Source organism: Notolepis coatsorum, assembly GCF_963971535.1.
Source record: "Notolepis coatsorum genome assembly, chromosome: 8".
NCBI lineage: Eukaryota > Metazoa > Chordata > Actinopteri > Aulopiformes > Paralepididae > Notolepis > Notolepis coatsorum.
This window is the reverse complement of record NC_140172.1, coordinates 64,599,573-64,617,670: the sequence shown is the minus strand read 5'-3', so window position 1 is coordinate 64,617,670 and position 18,098 is coordinate 64,599,573. Positions and strand designations below refer to the sequence as shown.

The 18,098-nt window shown below is 41.5% G+C and overlaps 1 protein-coding gene across 2 annotated transcripts in view; it reads left to right on the top strand.

Moving 5' to 3' along the window:
* thoc2 (THO complex 2) overlaps positions 1–18,098 on the top strand; it is a 172,565-nt gene that overhangs the window by 99,989 nt on the left and 54,478 nt on the right. For both annotated transcript variants that reach the window (XM_084320913.1, XM_084320914.1), the window contains exons 15-21: positions 6,827–6,928; positions 7,579–7,663; positions 9,889–9,982; positions 10,416–10,496; positions 10,917–11,013; positions 12,472–12,589; positions 14,378–14,557. In XM_084320913.1, coding sequence (XP_084177039.1) covers positions 6,827–6,928; positions 7,579–7,663; positions 9,889–9,982; positions 10,416–10,496; positions 10,917–11,013; positions 12,472–12,589; positions 14,378–14,557 — 757 coding nt within the window. The remainder of the gene's footprint in view (positions 1–6,826; positions 6,929–7,578; positions 7,664–9,888; positions 9,983–10,415; positions 10,497–10,916; positions 11,014–12,471; positions 12,590–14,377; positions 14,558–18,098) is intronic.

Below are 18,098 nucleotides of genomic sequence, written 5' to 3'. Positions count from 1 at the left end.
TTTGTTTTGCTGACGTTCAGGGAGAGGCAGTTCTCCTGACACCACTGTGACAGGTTCTCTACCTCTTCCAGGTAGGCCCTTTCGTCGTTGGCAGAGATCAGGCCCACCACTACTGTGTCATCAGCAAATTTGATGATGGTGTTGTTGTTCCGCTGTGCTACGCAGTCATGTGTGTACAGGGAGTAGAGGAGGGGGCTCAGAACACAGCCCTGGGGGGCCCCTATGTTGAGCGTGATGGATGAGGAGGTGCAGTTGCCGGCTCTTACCACCTGGGGTCTGCCCGTCAGGAAGTCCAGGACCCACTGGCACAGGTCATAGTTCAAGCCCAGGTCCCTGAGCTTGGCTATGAGTTTGGAGGGGACTATGGTATTGAATGCTGAGCTGTAGTCGATGAACAGCATTCTCACATAGTTCCCCTTCCTCTTGTCCAGATGTGATGCTGCTGTGTGCAGCACATGGGCTGCACATAGTGCTGCTGCTTTTTATTTTGTTCAAATCTTTTAGTTAATAAGACTACAGCGATTTCATGACTGCTTCCTGTCTTCGCCCCTGTTTTCCGGTGCAATGCGTGGATATTTTTTAAATCATTGGTAAACAAACGTAGTGCTGAAAATACACTTTGACTGCTGTTTTGATAGGGTTATGGTCTACATTTGTAACAGAAACTCAACATTCTACTTACCGGTATTTGGGATAGCCGTGTCGGAGATAAAATGCCGGTTTGGCAACATGAAGCGAGGATAAGCGTCAGAAACCTACATTTTCAACAACAGAAAGGGGCTGGTTGCAGGGGTGATTTTTTTTTTGTGCCATTTTTTTATTGATGAAAACGCATAATATGGTTTTTACCTATACATTCGGATCAGCAGTTCAGCACCTGCACTGTTGGTGGGTGAGCCTAGTAAAGGATGTCACATTGCGTTCATCTTCAATGAATGGACCAATGCAATAGTCTACCAAAGTTAGTTATCAGCTTTGCCTTGTTACCGTCTGCAGGGAGTTTCTCGCACTTCTGAATGGTTTCCAGCTACGTTAGTTGTGGCAAAACCTTTCCTCTTGGCATTCGTTGCACGTATAAACTCGGCATACTCTGTTTCCATGATTAATCTGCTTAATTTGAATGTTTAATTAAGTCTGTGGTGTTGAAGTTTCCAGTGTTGCTGCCACCCCTAGACATATTTCCGTTGCAGATATTACACTCGGCTGTGCCGTGTTATTCCACAAGTATACACGTGAGTCCTCTGTATTTGTGAGTGTCTTTATTGTTAGCGGTTAGCTCCACCATTATCCGCTCCTAGTCTACTCTGCCCTGCATACCTGTCTGTGACCCCAGTACGTGGCCTGTACTCTGTCGTATTAGCACGCATACATTAACAACGCTAAAGTTTTTGTCGCGCTACTACTGTTCACGCGATGGCAAGCTTCACGGCATGTATCGGATCAGAAAATTCTTCCTGTTTTCCCGATATCCGATCCTGTGAATTTGACCAGTATCGGCCCGATACTGAGAGTCGGATCGGTGCCATCCCTAGTTTGGTAAATTATTTGTCCCATCGTTGTGGGTATATAATGTGCTGAAGTGAAAGTCTGCGTCATCATTTTCACAATCTCCGTCTATGCATGTCGTCATTACTACGCAACCACATATTTTGCAAATGAAGATGGGGTCTGTACTGTACTGTGGACATGAGTTTCAGTCGGTTTTACAAGTGTTGCTACTAATGATGAGTAAATCACAGTTACCATGTACTGTAGGCTTGCTGTATTTTTGTAATTAGCTAACATTTATGAACTACCAAGCATTGTTGTGTGATGACCAGCAGAACTCATGGATGATCGCTGTGTGTAGCCTATGTTGTCTAGATGTCGTCTGGTAAAGTTGGATATATGTGTATTGTGTTGAGAGAGATAATTAGAATGAAATGTGGTGATTGTGCGCACTGCAGACCTCTTGGAACCATGTTAAGTAAAAGAGGGTAAAAAACAATGCTAACAGGTTTTCATCTGCCCGCAATTAAATAAGCTTGCACATCCCTAGCAGGGAGAAATGTGGCTCTTCACAACATTATTTCTGGCCCTGGGTTCTAGAAAGTGAGAAACTATTGTGTTACAGGAACACACAAGCATACTGGGTTGCACCAGCTTATGTGTAAGTTACTGTGTAAAGGAGGTGTAGGGATGAAACGTTTACCGGTTTTAATGATAACCAGTCAAATTCCCTGGCGGTTAGTAATATCTTTCAAATTTTAATTAAGGCTGAGACCACTTATCGATTTATTGATAACTGCGTGAAATCGATGAGTGGCATAAAAAAAGAAAAAACATAAAATACTAGGTCTTGTGGCATGTTTTAGTTAAAACATCACATTTCATGTAAATTATGTTGAATTGCAACTCTGCACTGTGCATTCAATATGCAGTGCACTCCATCACATCCAGAGACCACCGACTATAAAATGAGAAGGATCACTGTGGTAGTTTTGAATGGGGAAATCTGTAACACTAAAGATAGCGGCAACGACAAAGAATTGCTACAAAATAAACCTACATTTGTTGTTTAAATAATAATAATAATAATAATAATAAAAAAAAAAAGTATATATATATATAAAAATATCGATCTATAATTTTGTCCCGATTTATCGATTCTTCCAAATGGCATATCGTCTCAGCCTTAATTTTAATTATCATTAAAACCGTATTTGATTACTGCGCTGTTTGAAAAACCCACGGTAAATACTGTCCAGGCTTTAGCAATCAAAGATGTTAAGCAACAGTCTCCCAGATGCAGGCGCAGCATGGTGCTGCTAATTGTAATTGCAGTTTTCAATATAAAACTTGGTGAATTGATTTCAGTTTGTATAAGTGAATAAGAAAATGTTCAGCAAAACAGCTTATCAGGGGAAAGCATGGCTCAACAAGTACTTACAAAGATCAATAACGGGATTCGATAGCTAGCCAGAATCTCCCATTTTTTAGATCAGTCGGCGATGAAAATTCTTGCTGGAGCACTCGTACAGTGTCACTATGACTATGCGTGTGGCTCCTGGTACAACAGCGCCCCCAAAAGTCAGAAAATAAAACTACAGACATCACAAAACAAGCTAATCAGGGTAATACTAAGGCTACCCGCCCGAACCCACCTTGACCCATCACACTTTGAGAACATGAGATGGCTAAAGGTGGAAGACAGAGTCAACCAAATAGGGATGTGCCTAGTTCACAGAATCGTGCACGGGTTAGTGCCAGTGTACTTCAACAACTACTTCAATCGAATCAGGGACACCCATGCATACCCAACTAGGCATAGCTCAACTGACTTCGAGTTGTATGGGGAAGGAGTCATTTTTATATTCTGCAGCTGTATTTTGGAACAGTCTGCCCAGTGACCTGAAAATCGTAATCAATGCTGTTAGATTCAAGTCCAGCCTCAAGACATGGCTCAAAAGGGACTATAATTAACTCAGACACTCAGCTAAAAGGCACCCTTACATGTTTTTATGCGTCTGTTATGTATATAAATGGTAAATGGCATATGTGATGTCATGTCTGTATGATGCATGTCTAAGCATCTCATTCCCCTACCCCCCTACAAGGACCACAATGGAAATAAGCTCTGAGCTTTCTTGTGTACATCCTTGGCAGTATCTCCTGACTGCTTTCTGTCACATGTTATTTTATATTGTCAAATAAAGTCATTCATTCAGCACATTTGCACAATACTGTGATAATACTGATAAACGTGATCATTTTGGTCACTATAATCATGAAATGAAATGTTCATACTGTTACATCTCTAGTTAACACTACAGGCTTAGTAACTACTACCGGGGTGACAGTGGCTCAGGAGGTAGAGCAGTCGTCTGGCAATCCGGAGGTTCCCGGTTCGATTCCCGCTCCTCGCGAGCAGCGTGTCGATGTGTCCTTGAGCAAGACACTTAACCCCTAATTGCTCCCGATGAGCAGGTTGGCACCTTGCATGGTTGCCTCCGCCGTCGGTGTGTGAGTGAATGGGTAAAATGTGAGTAACAAATTGTAAAGCGCTTTGGATAAAAGCGCTATATAAAAAAAAGCAGCCATTTACTAGTTAGTTAGTTTGTAACTAAATAACCAACTAAAATGGTTGCACCACTATTATTTATGGCATAACCTAACTGTTTTTTTGTAAAGTCATAACTAAGGCAAGTGGCCAATCGGTGATCGAAGATGGGAGTTCCAGCGTTATGGTTACTGTGCGTATCAGCTTACTGGCTGGCATGAGGCACTTGGCGTCGTAGCACACCGTAGGGAGGACATAAATCACAACTTAGTAAGAATTTCTGTTGTACTGTTATCTTCACTAAACTTACAACTGGTGCAACAGGTTGCAGGTGAATAGTACAACCACTAGACGGTGTTCTAGGAAGGCATTGACTAGTTGGCTCCACTAATGTGTTAGAAATGCAAGTGCTTTGTAATTCCCTCGACTAAATATATATACATTATCTTTATACAAAATGTTTTACCCTTTTTAAGTAAACATTTAGTTTTAAGTACGTCATGTATGTTATGCGTTACACCACGACAGCGGGAAAATTATTAATAGGCTGGATGCGATGAGGCAGTTGCTCTTAACCCATTCAGTGCCAACCACGAGATTAGTCGGGTTAATTCGCCATGCGTTGAGTGTCATTTTTCATCCATCCAGCCTGACGTTATCATTGGGAATGGGTCTGAGCTCGAAAAGGGTATTGCACATCATTGGATTGGATGGGACTGTGCATCAGAGAAAAACTCCGGTCCGGGGTTTTCCCATCTCGGGCAAGCAGTATCTGTTACCACATTCACTGGGGAGGCTCGGAGCAGCTTTCGATTATGTGTTTTCAGGGCTGTACGCTAAGCTTTTTCACTAAATATTTTCACAAAATATTTTTTAGGGGCAAATTTTTAAATAACAATTTTACCATTATTTATATCGATTGTTTTTGATTAAAAAAAAAGAAAAAAAATTATTTTATATAATTTTTTTTTAATAATATATATATATTATATAATCATACTTGTGATTGTGTTATCTGCGAGACATCGCCACCTCGCTGTCTGCAAACAGCTCCACTGTCTGTGTGTATACTCTCCAGCAAGGATTCTCCGGGGGTGCAGCTGGACCCTAAACGCTACATTCAGCATGCAAAAGAATTCTCCGGCGCTGCACCTGGACCCTGCCCTCACTCATGCGATGTAAACCAGGGACTCGAATACGCATGTTGTTGTTGTAGCCACATTGATGCCAGGAGCTTTCTGTAGCTACTGCTGGATGGCGTTGGGACAACGCCTCAGTGAACTATTTAGTTTACTGCAACATTTCGTAGTGACTAGTTACCTAGCCAACGGAGGTATTATGCACTGGACTATTGCTGATGGATTTGTTGATGTCGGGAGCTATCCGAAGCTAGCCGGCTGGATAACGTTACACAATGCCTCAAAGTCATGTATTAAACTAAGTGAATAGTTGACTGGGTCATTTTGTAACGGTAGCTAACGTTATCTCACGAAGGTCCCACACTGACTAGACTAACGTCACGGTGAGGCAATAGCCTCTGTTTACATGCAACAGGTGGGGAGGGGGTAGCAGCAGCAGTGCGCGGTGCGCGCTTCATGTGTGCTGAGACAGCGAGTGAGAACTCCGCTAAAGAATTGGATCATGATTTTCGATTTTCACATGACTATTTGATTGAGCGCCACACGGCGCTCAGACGTCTCAGTGGGAGGCGCCAAACGTAAAAACTGAGCGCAAATGGCGGGTGGCGCTCTCTAGTTTCGGTCCCTGCATGCACTACTAGACTTACTGGAGCATTTGTTGATAGCTATCAGTAGCTAGCCGGCTGGCAGGCTCACCGAGGTCCCAGTGTTTACAACAGCCACGGGTGCGTTTACTTAACTTTTCTTCATAGCTAAGTCAGCCAGTCTACCAGAGTGAGTGCTCAGTCGATTGTTCCCGCTGATCATACCTGCTGAGTGCTCACTGCTCAGCTCGCGTGAGTGACGTCATCGCGTCATCACACGGCTTGGATAATTTAGGAGTGAAATGCGAATCCAAGGCTTGAAAGCACTACTCGCAAGCCCGCCCCCAGATAATATTTACCAATCGCAACGGCCAATTAAAGGGGCAATTCGCGACGATATCATCGCAGTATACAGCCCTGGTTTTGGTGCTATAACGTTGGATCAATAAACACGATCAATATTTGGAATGGCGATCAGCAATTGGATTAATCTTTTTGCAGAAAATCTGATCTGAGGTAAGGACTCTATGTTACCAGTCTTGGGTTAATCAGATGTTTTTTTTTCTCCGCCATCACAGCGTGTGTGTGTGCGTAACGTTAGCCGTATCCACGGCATGGATAATCGATTTTTCAGCCCGCTTCTCTAGCGTGCATAAGTACACATATACTATCGATAATCTAGCGTTTATTTGAAAACTATTCATAAATCAGCCGAAAAATTGCAGTGTTTTGTGTATTCAAAACGGTATAAAACGGAAATGTACCAATGAAAAAACAATCTGTTTCGTACGTGCCAGCAAGTCATTGATAAGCGAGGGGTGTTTTAGACCCATACCCATAATTTAAGATATAGTTTAGGCGTTCGCAAATTTCCCCAGCCTCCCATGGACTTCCTTACTGGCACGCTAGCCCTAATATGGTCAAAGGGGCGTGGCTCTGAATGAGTTAATAACTGATGGGACCTTACATACCATTAGGAAGGAAAACTATATTCAAAACCATCTTTAAAACACATAACTTTTTTGGATTTGAAAGACATTGCATCTCTATTCCCACTCCCCCAGGTACCGGTTATATGGGCAATGGAAGAATGAGACCTACTCCAGCCACCCACTGTTGGTCAAGGTCAAAGCTCAGACTGTAGACCGGGCCAAATACATCATGAAGTAAGTCTCTCTGCTTCTGCCGCAACACATCCTCCTCAATAAATTTTTACACAAGTCACCATTCAATTTAAGTGAAAATACCTTCATTGCTAGCTGACAACCACACAAGCCCTTTCTGAAATACTTGACATGAAGAACCATATAAGTCTGCTTTAGGTTTTTAGATGAACAGTGTTTTCAAACCTAATTATCTTTAAGTTAGTGTTGTGTTTATTCATAAAGGTAAAGGTTGAGTACTTTATTATCTAAAGATGGTAAGTTAGTGTTGTGTTCATTCATAGTTAAAGACGGTACAGGTTGAGTACTAATAATGATCTAAAGATGGTAAATTAGTGTTGTGTTCATTCATAGTTAAAGACCGTAGAGGAGAAGCCATTTCAGGTGTTGTATCACATTCACACTCTTTGGATTGACTTTACAACTGCAAATATTTCAAAACGACTTATATGATTGTTTGTCTCAAAGGTTTGTTACTGGTATGTTAGAGTTGTCTGTTTGCTCAATATCTGTTTTCTTCAATGTCTTATATTCTCTTCATCTTTTTTCCTTTCTCTCCCCATCATCCCATCCCTTTTTCCCTCCTTCCTCCCTCCCCTTCCTCCCTCCCTCAATTTCTTCCTTCCTTCATCCCTTCCCTCCATCCCTCTCAGGCGGTTGACCAAAGAGAATGTTAAACCATCTGGGCGACAGATTGGAAAGCTGAGCCATAGCAATCCCACAATTCTTTTTGATTACGTAAGTCTGGTTACATTTTCTTATCAGGACTATCTCATGGTCACTTATCACTACTAATATTATTGGCAATCTGTTATCACCACTGCTATCTAACCTTAGCTAGCGTAGCTTGATCTGGCTGTGTTAACATTACAAGTGTAACAAGTTTGTTGTTCCGCTGGGACAGACCAGTCATCACTGCATACAGCTTGGTTAATCCAAAAGTCAGTTCAGAAACTTTATATAAAAATAACTCCTCATACAGAACTTGGCAAGTCTCTTCACTTATCAAAACAAAAGGCAACAAGAAGTGACAGGGTTTATGGAAAAAAGGGAAATTTTTCATCACCCCATTGTTGTACTCCCCTGCACGTCGTAGAAATACGCATTCAGGTTGCTATGGAAATTACACTATGAAGAAAGAGAACCCCTCTCATTCCTCGACTTGCCATTTTTAGCAAATTCCTGCAATTTTAGCATTTTCTGTAAATTCCTGAAATTTTTCAGAAAAATCGCATAAAACTTTGAGAAAAGTCACTGCAAAATAAAGCATTATTGATGGAAACAAAAAAACTGCAAAATCCTGGAGGGACTTGATATGTGTCTTTGGGGCACTGTTTGCAATAATCCATTAGTTGATTTAACCCTTTCACTGCCACACTACAGAAGGTTAACCTTTACTATCACACTACCGACGGGTTAACCTTCTGTAGTGTGGCAGTGAAAGGGTTAACCGTTTGGTAGTGCGGCAGTGAAAGGGTTAAGCCTGACTGATTAATATCACGTCATAAATGGATCAATACAGTCCGTATTAATTAATGTTGAGTTTTTTTCTCAAATGTAGCCAAGAGTAAAGACCCTAACCCAATCAAAACAGCAGTCAAAGTGTGTATTTTCAGCACTATGTTTGTTTACCAATGATTTTAAGTGTTATTAGCTAAATTAGTTCATATATATTTCGGCGGAAACCGGATGAATTAGACGCAAGGAAATAACGGCATCATTCATGTTTGTAGTCCTAAGAGAGAGGAGACCCAGGGCTTTCGATGGACATGGACATTTCATAAAACTATACTACCCAGCTCACACCAGCTGTTGAAAATATTATTTCCGAGGGTTAGGGTAAAAAATTCTGACGTTATTTTCGTGATTCTATCTCATAAAATACATTATAGTTTGTTTCTTTACCTTTCTGTGAACGTCTAGAAAAAAACCTGTCTCAATCTGATGAAAAATGGCGGAGCTTTGGTCATTATAAAAAATTAACTGTACTTACAGTAGATTTCATTCACAGTCTTTGCTGCCCTGTAACGGGCGCCCGGTGGTACTAAATCCAGATTTACCTCTGCCTTTGGAAAGGAGAGATTTGGCCCGATCCATAGATGTATGACTTGGTCATAATAAGGTCATTTATAGGCCTGATATTCTATATTCCATTCATATTTAAAATTGCATGTGTCCGGATGGCAAATTTCAGTACTGTTATCTACAAAAACCCCTGTAAATCATCTGCCCTTTATTCATTTGCTTAGATTTTTTGTACACTTGATCTCAAGAAGGTGCTGAATGAGCTCTGTGGCAATTTCACGTCTGGTCAATGTTAGCATGGTGTTATTCACCGTCGTAGATGGAAAAATGTAATAAAAACTATATTCTCCTTTTTGGTTCATTACAATTTACTCAAGCCTAGTAACAGACACACTTTTTTCTGACACTGGGAATACATACCCTGTCCATAGATGTGTCTAGATACCAAAAACATGCAAATTGACCTTGTAGAAGTGGAGCAATCTTCCATTTACTTAGGTATGTACTTTTAGGCGAATTTTCAGAAAATATGGCTCGGGTTTAAGAGGTTAATGGACAAATCTGTGAAATTGTGCCTCCCAGATGCAAGAGAAGGACTTATTTTTAAATCTAGTGCTTACCAGAGATGTGCTTATCATTTTAAATCTAGTGCTTACCAGAGATGTGCTTATCATTTTAAATCTAGTGCTTACCAGAGATGTGCTTATCATTTTAAATCTTGTGATTGCCAGATGTATATATGCTTATAATTTTCACACATAAAAAAGGACTAATTGACTACTGTAGTCCTTTCAAAGAATCTGCTAAGATGGGCAAGCTCTCGTAGGAACCCAGCGCACTTATCTCTCTAGCAACTATAGGCTTGCATGTCTCTTGCTGCTGTGTTAAGTCTGCACGTACAGTATGCCATTAAGCCATCATTGTTGTGTCTCTCGCAGATCCTGTCTCAGATCCAGTGGTATGACAACCTCATTGTTCCAGTGGTGGACTCCCTCAAATACCTCACATCACTCAATTATGACATCATGGCCTGTATCCTTTGCTCATATATTACATTTTAATAGGTTTTAATATCTTATTTCTAGCAGCAACTGGGGGATGCACATCTTGGGTATGAAGGTACTGGCGTTAAGCCACTTTCTAGTTTATTTTAAAGTTGGGCTATTACACAATTTCACATAACTGTGATTTAATTAACATTTAGTCATTTAGTTGACTCTTTTATCCAAAGCCACTTACAAATTGTGAACAAGTCAACAGGAGGTGTACACTAACAGCTAAGTGTAAGTGGTATTGTTCATAAAATGGTGTCGAACTTGAGTGTTATATATGTATGTGTGTATAAATATGTGGACTTGTGTACACTTGGTGGTGGTGTTAAAGTGGGGCACATGAGAACCACTGATTTCTTACTTGGACAAGGAGGTGGATGGGGTTGTTCTACTTAACTTAGATCTGTGTTCAGATTGCATCATTGAGGCTCTCGCCAACCCGGAAAAAGAGAAGATGAAACACGACGACACCACCATCTCCTCTTGGCTTCAGAGTAAGTTTCCTCTGCTGTCCGTTTATTGGCTTCACGATCACTGAGCTAGGTGCTTATTCCATGTGCTTCCATCATTCTAAAGATGATGTTCCCGAGTCGAATAGATGAGATATGAAATATGTCTCCAAAGGTGCATGCCCGCAATGAAAAATATAATTGACATGCATAGCTCACGATGATTAGTTAAGACACGTTTCTTTTTCTTTTTTCTAGGCTTTTGAAATTGTAGGGCAGGATGCAACAATTTTCTATGAAAAGTTTTGTATTATTATATCATATCATGTTGGTGCGTGGTGGTCATGCGCCCTATGCCACTTTTCACCAGAGTGAAAGTGTGTGTTGGTAAATGTCCCTGTCAAAATGTTTGAACAAAGCACTGATTTGGATACTGATCGGTTGCTGTTCCTCTCGTCCATCCAGGCCTGGCAAGTCTCTGTGGAGCCGTGTTCAGAAAATACCCCATCGAGTTGGCCGGCCTTCTACAGTACGTGACCAATCAGCTGAAAGCGGGAAAGAGGTAACTAGCTCTAACAGCCAACTGTGTCCTGATTGGCTAGTAGGATGTGATGTGATGTGATTTGGAGAGTAGGGACCAGCTGCAGCGCCAGAGAATCCTCAAGGGGCAAGTCTGTGGCAGCCACAGAGAGCGCGCTGATTGGCTGAAGGTTGAAATACGGGAGAATCGACAGGTATGGCACCTCCGAGCTGCTTCTGTAGAAAGTAGGTTCGTACTTTACGCCAGACTTATATACATCTGTGGCTGCCACAGGCTTGCCCAGTGAGAGGATTCTCCGGCGCTGCAGCTGGACCCTATTGGATTTGGAAGAACCGATTCCACGTTCCACATGTTGGGACACATCCTTGTCGAAAAGTCACTTAACCCCTAACTGCTCCTGGTTGACGCCTGCCATGGCTGCCTTCGCCGTGTGTAAACTATGTGTGACATGAGGTTGTGAAGGTTGAATATATATTCTTTTGGTAATATATAATTAACTATTGAATTTGGTGCAATAAGGTGCCCTTTCAAAAACGGCTGCTCTGTCAATATCTACTGTCAAGGTAGACTACTTTCCCCAGGATTTTTAAACAAGATGGTGCTGAATCGCAACTCAAGGGTGGTCCAGAGGGGGACTGTGTCTGGGAGGCAAAAACATTTGCCATAAAGAAAGTAATTTGCTGTAATTTCCTGCAACTTAAAACCGTAATTCCAATAAAATGGCAAACATAACGGTAAGTTCCAAATAATAACTTATTTATTTAGATAGTGTATAAGGTTGCACAATAAGGTTGCACAATAGTTTAACGTTGAACAGGAAAACACACATACAATGGAACTGTGGACTGAGCAATCGCGTATTAAACAATGATGCGTCTGTTTCTAAGCAGGCCCCAAGCTTTTACTTAGTGGCCAAATGGTAGAAAAGACTGATTGTACTGGGAGGCTTGCAGGTATGAGTGTCCCAACTGTGAATGTGTAGCAGATCACTGATGAAAAAGAACAAATAATCTTTGGATTAAACATTTTTAAATAAAGTGTTCAACCGGGCCGACCCACTACCTACCTGCGTCCGACCAAACATCCTGCCAGATCGTCCATGACTGAGTGAGTGGATGAGTGACCACAGTTTGCCATGCATAGCACCCGCCGGCAGTCCTGTGTGCTGTGGAGAGAAAAGAGCTGATTATGAGGAGGCTGCTGACTGCCAGAGAGGAAGGAGGCGTCACTATCATAGCCTGCATCTCTGTAATGGCTGCTGATAATTAACCTCAACCGCATCAGGTCAAACCAGCCTCTGCCAGGCCCAGGGTGTAGCACGCAGGGTGGACCAAGGTGTCAGTGAAACAGCCTGAACATTAATCTGCCATGCAGGAACACTGATCATTGTCGCCGTTCTCTCTGCCATTGATTTCCCCCCGCCGGGTTACTTGCTCTAACGTGTGACGTGTATTTCTGTATCCCTGCTTCCACTTGCAGCTTTGACCTGCTGATTCTGAAAGAGGTCGTACAGAAGATGGCGGGCATCGAGATCACAGATGAGATGACCTCGGAGCAGCTGGAGGCCATGACGGGAGGGGAGCAACTCAAAGCTGAGGTACGGAGTACATTCGACCTTCCCTTAACGTTCAAGCTTTAAACCACTTCGTTTCATCTTCATAAACTTCCCTTGAATATCGTCTTAACTGTAATATCATATTGTGGATTTTGTTTTTATATCTAGAATTAGAGATGTAACTGTATGAAGATTTCATATTGTGATTATAGTGACTCAAACTATCACGGTTATTAGTATTATCGCGGGATTGTTAAAATGTGCTGAACATGTAAAAAATCTTTCAAGTTTCCCTCAGCACTCTTATAAAAACCAAAATATGTGCACATAGTCCTCTTAGAATGAAGAAAGATCTCCTGCATTCCGCCATGTTTTCATTGCAAAACAAGCCCAGGTGGAGCATCTGGAGGCTGCTGTGTGTCTGCTTGATGCTAGACAGTATTTATTGTGAGCTTTTTAAAGTACTGTAATCAAACATGGTTTTAACAATATTTATTTTGAATGGTATTAAAGGGGAACTATCTTACTATTTCTTTCACTATTTGGGTAATTTTACACAATTCCTGTGAGTCTATGGAACACATCTGTACGTAAAAAAAAAACAGTGACAGTCACCCACTGCACTGCAATGCACTGGCAGATACCTTTTGAGAGAGATAGAAAGGGACTAATTAATTTCGCTGCAGGGGGCATAATCCCACGGACGGGACAATGCATTGGTAACTTGTTTCAAATGACAATATATACCCTTGTGAATATTATTGCACGGATTATTGCGCTATGATATTTTGCAACAGGTTGACGTGATACAGCGCTCCGAGACGAGTCGCACCGTATGAGAGCCTCTCTCCCTCTCTCTCTTTTTCAGTGTCAGTGACAACTCTGTTGTTGAGCGAATTGTTGATTGTGGGCGGTGGCTACAATCACAGAGGGGGCTGAGATATGCAGATCAGCAGCACCTACTTTCGTCAGGGAGCGAGTCAATTCTGAATGGCTTGGTTCAGTGGGGGAGGTTCTTGTCTGAGCTGAACTGAAGAAACAGGACTAGCTAGAGATTTCACATCTAGTCAGTGTTGGTACAACCCCACATTGCTAGAAAACAATGCAAACCACTGGAAAAAGCCATTTATAAGATAGTTCCCCTTTAAGTCATGGAATTTCACCACGGTTATTATTAATGCCAGTAACGTTTCATCCCGGTCTAGAATTGTGATACACAATCAGTTTCAGTTGATTGTATCACACTTCTCATTACCCTGCAGTCCAGTATGATGAACATACCGGTACATTACCCTGCAGTCCAGTATGATGAACATGGATTGGAGTATCTGACATGTGATCTTTTATACCCCAGCAGATATGCTGTTGCTGTTATATATTAATGTGGTTTGAATATGGTGATATACATGTTTATCTCATATCGCCCAGCCCTAGTGTCCTTATGGTTTTGAACTATCATGTTATTTTTTTTAAATATTTTTCTATGAATCTCTTTTTCAGTTAAGCACTTTGTAACATTGGTTTTTGAAACATGTCATCATTGCAAGTGCATATAAATCCACTGGCAGCATTTTGTTGATAATACATACATCTGATTAGCACTATTACTCAGTAGTACTCATTTATATATTTGATATCCAGTTTAATCACATGTATATTGCTATTGCACTTTACGGTTACATTTGCACTCTGGTTGGATACAAAACGTATTTTTGTTGTGCTGTATGATGACAATACATTTGAATCTACTGTAATGGACAGCCATCCTGGCGCTAGCAGTGCTGTGCAGCCTCAAGTCCAGTCACTGACCCGTGCTGCTCTCGTCCTCAGGGCGGCTACTTCGGTCAAATCCGCAACACTAAGAAGTCGTCTCAGCGTCTGAAGGACGCCCTGCTGGACCACGACCTCGCCCTGCCCCTGTGTCTGCTGATGGCCCAGCAACGCAACGGGGTGGTGTTCCTAGAAGGGGGGGAGAAACACCTCAAACTAGTGGGCAAGCTTTATGACCAGGTACACGCGCACATCTGTATTCTTATCTAGGAATCAATTAGGGATGGGCAAAACTCACAAAATTGCTATTTGATCTGCATTCTGTTTATTGGCTTCATGTCACTGGGAACTATTGGAATACTAATCAACCATGTTAATGTATGGTTTTGTTTTTACTTACCGGTAATAGCGAACGTGAGATAATCCAACAAACGAGCGAGCTAGCTGGCTGCTGTCATTGCTAACTGCTAATGCTAGCGGACCAGGCAGACGTAAAGCATTCATTCTTAAAGTTACATCACTGATGCTTGAAATGTGTGAGCTTAGTGAAACAACATGCGTACAAACATACACAATTTTGCTACCATGTAACATCTCCGGTCTCTTTCGTCATCTTTTTCTTTTCTGTTCTCCCAGCTGTTAATAAACTGTTATGCTAGCTAGCGAGCGGTAACCAGCATGCTGTTCAGCGGTGTAACAGTTAATAGGGTCCCATCTCATAGGTGTCGGTAAAAAAAACTGGAAATATATTTTCTGAGACAAATTTATAATCGCAAACTATTTGATTAAAAAAGAAATTGCGACTATTCGAAAATCAATGCCCATCCCTCAAACCAAATGTTATTCTCTGAATTAATGGTAAAAGGCAAATACTGAAGTGTAAATGATCACTTTACTTATAGACAGTCAATATGGATTTAGATCGAATCATTCAACGTCATTGTCACTAATGGACCTAGTAGAAGAACTGACAAGCATAATTGATAATAAGAAGTTTGCAATATGGGTCTTCATAGATCTTAAGAAGGCTTTTGACACTAAATCATGATATTCTGCTACACAAATTGGAAAGGTATGGGATCGGAGGAGTAGGGCTCAAATGGTTAAAAAGTTACTTGGAACAAAGACAACAGTTTGTGCAGTTGGAGTACAGATCCACTCAGGCCATGTTTAGATGGAAACGCTAGCAGGTGAATCCGGATTTTTTTTTTCGGATGTGTCTTTTGTTTATACGGCAACAGCGTTTTTGCGGGGAGAATCTGCAAAAAAGTGAGACCACCTTCCTGGGTGGAAATCCTAGAAACTATACACTTTCGCGCTATCATCTAAACAGTCAAACCGCATAAAACTATGACTAAAGGGTTTCAAGGCTCTCGTCGCGTACTGCTTACATCACAGGCATGCGCCAGTAGCCTAGAAGCGTAAACAAAGCGAACAAGCATGTCTCATTATATCCACGGAGATCACCTGAAGGCTACATTGGCAGTACTTTTAAATACACAAGAATCAGTCCAGCGGCTATCGCAACTATTAGTGACTGGAGCCACTGTCTGTGTGATTCTGCTTTGGTCCAATCACATTCCCCCACCCACAGTCTGCGAATCAGAGGCAGAGTAGGGCGGGTCTTCACAGCATGCCTGGTTGTCTCAACGACCTGAGGCAGTGTAGCGTATGGGTTGCGTGAATATTTTCCCTAACGTAGTTTCACTGCCGCGTTTGGTTTGCGTGATCTGATTGGCCACTGACGTTTCTGGTCATGTGACATCTGCGCCAATCGTGTGACAGCGGGGCTCCGTCGTCTCGAGTTGACACAGCCTCGTCTGCACGCAGAATTCCATCCCAAAACACTAGTCTAAACGCAACATTAAAAGTGAGACCGCAAGACTACTTTTGCGGTTTCTGTTCAGACTCTCCGTCTAAACATGGCCTCAGTCAAACATAATCTGTGGTGTGCCGCAAGGGTAAATTCTGAGCCCGAAACTATTCATACTGTACATAAATTATATAGGTAATGAGTCTAAAATATTGAAAAATGTCATTTTTGCTGATACAAATGTCTTCTGTGAGGGAGAGAACCTCCAAATGCTGTTAAAGAATGTCGCAGCTGAGCTATCCAAGCTGAAAGTGTAGTTTGATGCAAATAAATTATCATTAAATATATAAAAAAAAAAAAATCATGATATTTGGTAAACGTGATATACAAGAAAACACACCGGTTGAACTAATGATTGATGGTATTAAACTGGAAAGGGTATTTGAAAGAATACATTTCTGGGGGTAATAATAGACCACAAACTTAACTGGAAACCTCAAGTCAAATATGTCAGGACTAAACTGGCACGGAGTGTTGGTGTTTTATGTAAGATAAGACTCATCCTAAACCAAAAAACACTGTATACACTGTAGGGCTGCAACTAATGACTAATTTGGTAGTCGACTAATCGAAAACCAATTATGTAAACAAAAACAAAAAAAACAAAAAAGGATATAATTTTTTTTTCTTTTTTTAAACTACCTATCTTTGTGAAAGTGGCTTCTCAGCTCTGGTCCAGCTGAAGACAGAGCAGAGGAACAGATTGGACATTGAGCATGACCTCAGAGTTGCTTGTCTACCATCACCCCAGACTTTGAGACTCTTGTCAGGACCAAACAACAACATCATAACATGATGATCCCATAGCAAATTAAAATAATTACTCATGAAACATTTGAATTTGGATCTAAAGCCACTTTAAATGAAAATGTATTTGAAGAACAATACAGCAATCACTCATAACAAGATAAATAAATTAAATAATACAAATTAAAGTGGAAGTGTACTTTAAATAACTAAAAAAATAATAATAAAAAAGAAAAATAACTAGCAGCATCTGCCCCCAGCACCGCGGCTGATGGGGCTGTAACTTGGTCCAGGACCAGGAGGGTGACGTGGAACAGCTGTAAGGGGAGAGGGGGATGAGTCAGATCAGACAGACTTCTAGGTCTTTTGTTTGCTGTGTGTGAGAGGAGTCTGTGTGTGTATGGGTGTGTCTTAAGGCTGCGGTTACACCTTTCGTATCATCTTCGTATTGTTTTCTTATACGTATCGCCGCGTATCGCCGCGACGTCATGCGCCTCGAGTCACACTTTCGTTTTTTTTTCGTTTTTGTCACCAGAGCACACTGATGTAGTACACTGCCAAAGCAGTAGGTGGCAGTAGGTGGCAAACATGAAGGCAATTTCAACCAATCAGAACGAATGTGCCAATACACTTCCTGGAAGCTCCAGCAAAGAAAATGTCAATAAGGCAGGCGCCTATGCCGCGCCACCATCTTGCCTATTTACTCAATGCAGCAATTCTTTTTTCAGCAAAGCCTAATAAAAGTGCAATAAACAAAACGGATACATTCACTGTGTGTTCTGCCTGTCATTTGTTGCTGAAACAAAACTAACATCAACACAAGTGACCACCAAGAGCGGATAGTTTAGTCTAAAAAACGATCGGTAGCATTGTTAGCTGCATGCTAACGTCAATGGAGTATGCCATTATAACAATATAGCATTGTGGCTAGAAGCTAACGTTAGCTCACGCTACTTAGCCAGCACCAAAACTGATGATATCGCGAGCTATCAGTAGTTAGATAACATTAGAGACAACGCTGTGTGTATTAAACAAAGGTGAATAGATGACTGGGCCATTTTGTTTAATGCTTAAGTTGAAAGAGGAACTCTGAGCTAACAGGGTCTGAATCCTGATAGCTCACGTTAGCCAGCTGCTCATGCAATCGGTAATGCTAGCAGA